The 6,566-nt window shown below is 37.5% G+C and overlaps 1 protein-coding gene across 1 annotated transcript; it reads left to right on the plus strand.

The window, feature by feature from the left end:
* Positions 1-1,287: 1,287 nt before the first annotated feature.
* On the plus strand, positions 1,288-5,960 carry MRPS30 (mitochondrial ribosomal protein S30; the record flags this gene model as incomplete). Its single annotated transcript, XM_014543531.1, has 4 exons — positions 1,288-1,458; positions 2,169-2,274; positions 3,619-3,795; positions 5,552-5,960. Coding segments are annotated over 4 exons (744 nt in total), but the record flags the coding sequence as incomplete, so codon positions are not given.
* Between the last annotated feature and the right edge of the window lie 606 nt (positions 5,961-6,566).

The raw sequence follows: 6,566 nt of genomic DNA on the forward strand, positions 1-6,566 counted from the left end.
TGTCAGGGGCCACGCCGCCTCCGATGTGCCCCCTCTTCATTCCTCTGTCCGTTTTCCCAGTCCTTGGACCTCAGCTGGGGACAGCGCGGTGCAGCAGCGGTCACTGCGCTGGGAACGTGCAGACTGGGCGCTGCCACCTGATGGTCCAGCCCTGGGCTGGGCGCTCCGGGTCCACGGGACTCGTGCTTGCTGGGCCGGGTGAGGGACCCGCCTGGTGACCGGCCCACCCAGTGGGAGAGCTGTGCTGGCTCAGCCAAGGGGTTCCTTTCCGCTCGCCCACCAAAACGTTACCCGATCATATGTCACCTAGGCACCACTTTTAGCGTTGACCTTTCTCGTTTTCAAAATGAGAATTAGGGCCAGAGTACTTTGTCCTGGGGTTGAACAGACGAAAGGCAGTATTGGTTGAAATACCTAACGTGAACGTTTTATTCAGTACTTAATTGTGTGCCTGGCCCTGTTCTGCATGGGATATGTGCCAACTAATTCATCCTCACAATAGCTGTGTACAGTAGGTAGCATGGTGTTAGAAATCAGAGCTAAAGCAGGCGCAGAGATGTGAAATGTGCCCACTCAGAAGAGCCTGTAGCTGACAGGCTGGATTTGGTGATCAGGAGTCACACCCAGCCCTTCTGGGTTTCCGGTGAACAGTCAGCAACTTCTCCGTGCAGACGTGAGAAGCAGTTAACCGGGAGACAGTTTTAAAAATTAGTGTTTCTGACGTGTCCCTCGTTTTGTGTGTACCACACACAGTAGGCATCTTAGTGAATGTTGATTGAGCTGATGCTATCCCTGGAGGTGTGTGCTCCCTGAACCTTGTAGAGTGCCTTACCTCCCCTCTCAGCAGGGAAAGGAGTGGTGTTGGGGGCTTCATGGACTTGGACTCCTGACTGATGGCCTAGGAAAACTTAACCTCAAGACTCAGGGTCCTCTTCTGTAAAACTGATGATAACAGCTGTGCACACCTGTCAGCGTTACCGTGAAGATTGAATTAGTCATTCACAAGACAGCTCTGACTCCTGTTAAGCTTTCTGATGTGTGCTACTCCTGTTCTTGTAATTGAGAAAGCTCTTTAGTTACAGTGTTTCGTGCAGTGATGGCACAAGTAGACAACACTTAGTTGAGCCTTATGTTTAAGTCATGATCATTTAAGTTAAATTACTGCATAATCCAGACCGTCTTAAAGAGTCATTTTGATATATGTGTTTTTAGTTATCACAATTATTTTTGAGTTCTGTATTGCTGAGTTTAGTATTCTAATAATAACCAAATGTATCTAAGTGGTAAGAAAGTTTTGAATATCTTTTGGTAGATTGTAAACGCCCGGTTCACTTTTACTGGTGGCGTGGTGAAGAAATCATTGCTCATGGTCATCGGAAAGGTCGAGTTGATGCTGTGAGATACCAAATAAATGATACACCACACAACCAGATTCGAATGTCCAAACAGCTGCCAGAGGTGAGGATTTACTGCATGTGTACCTGTTGCTGTCGGATGTGGAAATGTCATAGGCAGGCTAGGTAAAGGGCGTGGTAGGGTAAAAAGGTTTTGATGGATCCTACGCCTTTTGAGATTCACTCAAATACATCTCTATAATTCTTTTTCAGCTTTTTAACCTGCTGTAGTATATGTATTCCCCAAAGGTCAGATAATCATTTTAAGTGAGGTTAAGGCATCACTGTTCAGGAACATACCAGTCTTTATTTTTTTCTTAATATAAAAATATGAAAGATGGATAATAGTTTATGATTACAATTTACAGTACCTACACTACCTAATCACAAATCAAGGCATTTATTACAGTTATAAACATCATTTTATGTACTTACAGTTCTTTTGGAGAAAATAAGCATATTTTAGTGTTGTCTATGTGTTCATATCAGGTGGGTACATATTTTCCTTTAAAAATACAGATAGTAAATATTTTAGGCTTTGGGGGCCATAAGTCTCAGTTAGAACTGTTCATCTCTGTTCTTATAGCCATGTACCATATGAAAATGAATGTACATGGCTGTGTTCCGATAAAACTTTATTTGTAAGAACAGGTGGCTGGTTGGATTTGGCCCATCATTTTGCAAATCATCTCATTTTAAGATTTTAAGTCTATAATGAATATGAGTAAAATATACTCGTGTTACTGTGAATCACTTATGACTTTTTCTTTTAAGTTTGTGCCGCTGGATTATTCTGTACCTATAGAAATTCCTGTTATGAATTGTAAGCCAGACAAACTTCCATTATTCAAACGACAATATGAAAATGCCATATTTATTGGTAAGTTTCTCTTCTGATGTATTGTGCCATAAATGTGTCCTAGGTGTCTTGTAGAAATTTGCATAATTCTTGTTGATAGATAGTCTATCAACAATGTAATTCATAGTCTCAGGTTCTTGCGATATGCCTGAAAATTGGGAAGAAAATATTCTTTCAGCTCACCATTTAAAATTTTACTTGTTTCCACTGAATTAGCAATACTTAACTTTAAAATATAGTGATAGTTATAGGGTTTTGTTGATGTATTTTATAGGAAAAGTAATTTGTGTTTTTTTTTTTTTTTTTTTTTTTAAAAAAAAAAAATCAAAAGTAAAAAGTGTAGAACTGGGCTTGAGGCAGTGAATGGCTTTTTTACAAAAGTCTGCTGTTTGTTTCACAGTGTGAAAACCACCAGGAACATAAAAATGAATAAGGTCTGACATCTGCCCTTATGCAGTTTATTTTTTTGCTGGTTTTTTTCCTGCGGAACATTTTAAGAAAGCTGCTTAAACTAATCCTCCAGACCTATTTTATCAGCCCCTTCTCTGTCACTAAGTCTTAGAGAATGAATAAGGGGGACTTTTGACTTTACCACTAAAAATATTTTATAAAATATTGGTAAAGGGCATGGTAGGGTAAAAAGGTTTTCTTTATTTAAAATGTAGTATAAGAACCAGTTATATTTTTAAAATTAGGAACAAGCTATGTAATTATTATATTAAAATAATAAAGTAAGTTTTTGCCCTGGCCAGGGGGCTCAGTTGGTTGTAGTGTCATTCGGGACATGAAAAGGTTGCAGGTTCCGTTCCCAGACAGGGGACATACTGGGATTTCAGGTTTGATCCCTGGTCAGGGAAGGTGTGGGAGGCAGCCCATCGATGGTTTTCTCTCACATTGATGTTTCTCTCTCTCCCCTTTTCCTCTCTCTAAAAATCAATGGGAAAAAAAAATATCCTCAGGTGAGGCTTAGAAAGTAATAATAAAATAAAATTAAATAAAGTAAGTTTTTAAAGTCATGAAGTATTTATCTCCTTTTCTGAATATGATAAGAACAATGATTAAGCTCCTTAGTTATGACTAATGTGTTTGAAAAACTGAAATAATAAGAATTTTTAATCCATTTTATATATAATTTTTTTACTTATCCTATTTATAGTGAGCGACTTGGTGACAGCTAGCAGACTACTTCCGTGTGAAATGTAACTTTATTACAATAAATACATAAACTAACCTTCCCACGTGTGTGTGTTGAATACTGATCACGTGATAGGTAGAGGAGGGGTGGGTTTAGAGAAATACTGAGCACATGTGCTCCAGGTGTTCTACATGTCATTTCATGTCACATGTTTCTCTTTTGCTCTTCAGGCTCAAAGACAGCGGATCCGTACTGTTATGGTCATACCCAGTTTCACCTGTTATCAGAAAAATTAAATAGGGAAAGACTCCTGAGGCAAAACTGTGCTGATCAGATAGAAGCTGTTTATAGAGCTAATGCTATCGCAAGCCTTTTTGCTTGGACTGGAGCACAAGCTATGTATCAAGGTAAAATGATGGCATTGTTGGAAGATATCTGACATTTAAAAAATTTAGTAATTCATTTCCTTGGTTGAGTCTTAACATTTCGAAAACTTGCATTACCACAAAGCATATTTGTTTTAAAACCCCTAATTAAATATTTTACATGTGCAGTTGTCAAATGGCACTTGGGTAGTGACGTGATCTGTTATGTTTACCACTTTGTGTGACTGTATTTTTTCTGATGGTGTTGTTGAGCATTTCAAAGACTATAGAGCCCACTAGTCAGCTCTGTAGATGACAGCAGCTTTCTGAAGCTAGGGAAGGAAATGCTGTGGTGGATTAAGTGTTAGGTTAAGTCCTAGCTATTCTTTATCGTTTATTTGAAGGCCATATCTAGGATGTGGATCAGGGGATTGTTCATTCAGTAAATAGAGAATGTTTTTTATGTATCAAGCACTGTTGGCCTTGGGGATAAAGTACTGGATAAGACAGGCAGATCCTACTCTTCTGGAGCTTATAGTGAGGAGAATAAAGGAGAATAAACAGGTAAGGTTTTTAGGTAGTGGTAATACTGCAAAGAACATTACTAGATAAGGGCTAGAATGATTTATGAGGCACAGGTTTAAATGAGATGTGGGGCAGAATCTCTGTAAACATAATAATTCAGAGGAGGACTCGAGAAGAATGACTGAACAGAAACTGGATGGTGAGGGGCTGCTGCCCAAGTGTAAGCTCTGGGAAAGACACTTTGAGGCAGACAGAATGGCAAGTCATATCGGAGGCGGAACAGACTCGAGGTGTTTGAGGACCATGAAGGCTGATGAAGAGAGGAGGAGCCAGAGGCCATTTCACATAGGACTTCTAGAGCCCATTTGAGGCATTTGGATTTCATTTTAAAACCTGAAGTGATATAATATATAATGAGTTTAATCCTATATTAGTACCCAGGAGGAATTTTAATACAGATTTAATTATTGCCAAACCCACCTTTTTCCTTTTGTATATATTTTAACCTTATATTCACAATTGTTGACTTGCGTTTCTATAATAGAAATGGGAGAGGAATCTGTGTTGAAGATCTATTTATTCATGAAAGATAAGTACTTTTTGCAGTATAATTCCATATTTTAGCAACATTAGTTATTGACCATCTCCATTGCAGCTGGTATAAAATAAGTATGGGGAAATAGCTGTGCCTGGTCCTGGCATTAGGGTTTTAAAGTATTAAAGCCAGTGAGCCTGGATAAGAAGCAGTTGGAAAATTGAGTAGTTCAGTTTAAGGCAGCCTGGCTCCTTATCACATAAGACTCATTAAGTGAAATGACAGCAACTCATAAAACCAATTTTGAGATACATAAAGGAAGACACAGAATTTGTATGAGGACCTGGTTGAAGTCCTTATAAAGGTTGTTTTTTTTAAGATATATATTTTTTTGTAGATGTGATGAAATAAATGGCCTTCATGGTTATTGGATGATAGATGTTACCGGTATGGTGAGCAATGATGTAGTTAATACCAGATGCAGGGAAATCTGCACAGATACAGAGCTGCTCTTACAAGAAGTGAATTAAGGTTGAAAGCAGTTGACAGAAGTTGTTGAAAAGATGTATCGTGAGTTAGGGATACTAGATGTGATGAAATAATTTTTGATGAGATCTTTAGGAAATTGGCAGGTAAAATATCTAGGTTTTAGCAGATATTCGATACCCTTTTAATACATCTATTTTGTTTGGGCTAAATATATGTTAGTGTAAATTTCAGTATAACTTTCTTCTCTAGGATTCTGGAGCGAAGCAGATGTCACTCGACCTTTTGTCTCTCAGGCCGTGATCACAGATGGAAGATACTTTTCTTTTTTCTGCTACCAGTTAAATACTTTGGCACTGACTGCACAAGCTGATCAGAATAACAGTCGTAAAAATATATGTTGGGGGACGCAAAGTAAGCCTCTTTATGAGACAATAGAAGATAATGATGTGAAAGGTTTTAACGATGATGTTCTACTACAGATAGTTCACTTTCTATTGAACAGACCACAAGAAGACAAATCACCGCTGTTGGAAAAATAAGAAGAAACATTTGACTCAGGACTTTGGGAACCCTTAGATTTTACTGAAGCAACAATAAAAAGAATTTTAATGACAAGACTTGTGTCTGCCACATATTAAATGCACTGATTTTGAGACAAGCATTTCTTATGTTAACCTGTGATTAACATAATCCTCTCATTCTGCTCAAAACACATGGTGAAAGATTTAATTTTAGATATAGTATGTTGATGTAAAAGTAACTTTATATATGACTAAGTGATGAGATTGATTAAGCTTTCTTCAATCCTGGTATTGCAAGTGATTATAAAGGTAATATAAGGTTACTAATTCAAATGCTTATGAATATATAGATATTTTGTTAATACTTTTCCTTTTTAAAATGTTTTTGTTAACATGCTAGTAGAATTTTCAGAGTCCTATTCAAACTCCTTTAAAACATACACATTATTTTGCAAATATAGGAAACTCAGTCCCAGGGAAGTTGAGTGACCTTTCTAAAATTAACATGATTAATAGCATAATGGATGAATTATATGCAATTAAGTGCTAGTACTTACCAGTAATGTTCACATATTTCAGTTAGTATTATTTGCTCTAAGATTAGGACTATGTCTGCTATGTTCCCAAATCAGTTGTCAGTTGTTAAAGTTGTTAATCTCACTGAGAATTAAGGTTAATTCAAAACATTTTTAGTGAGCAAAAAAAAAAAAATCATGCTTATACTTCTCACTTTATATAACCTG

The sequence above is a fragment of the Myotis brandtii genome, unplaced genomic scaffold (assembly GCF_000412655.1).
Source record: "Myotis brandtii unplaced genomic scaffold, ASM41265v1 scaffold328, whole genome shotgun sequence".
Lineage (NCBI taxonomy): Eukaryota > Metazoa > Chordata > Mammalia > Chiroptera > Vespertilionidae > Myotis > Myotis brandtii.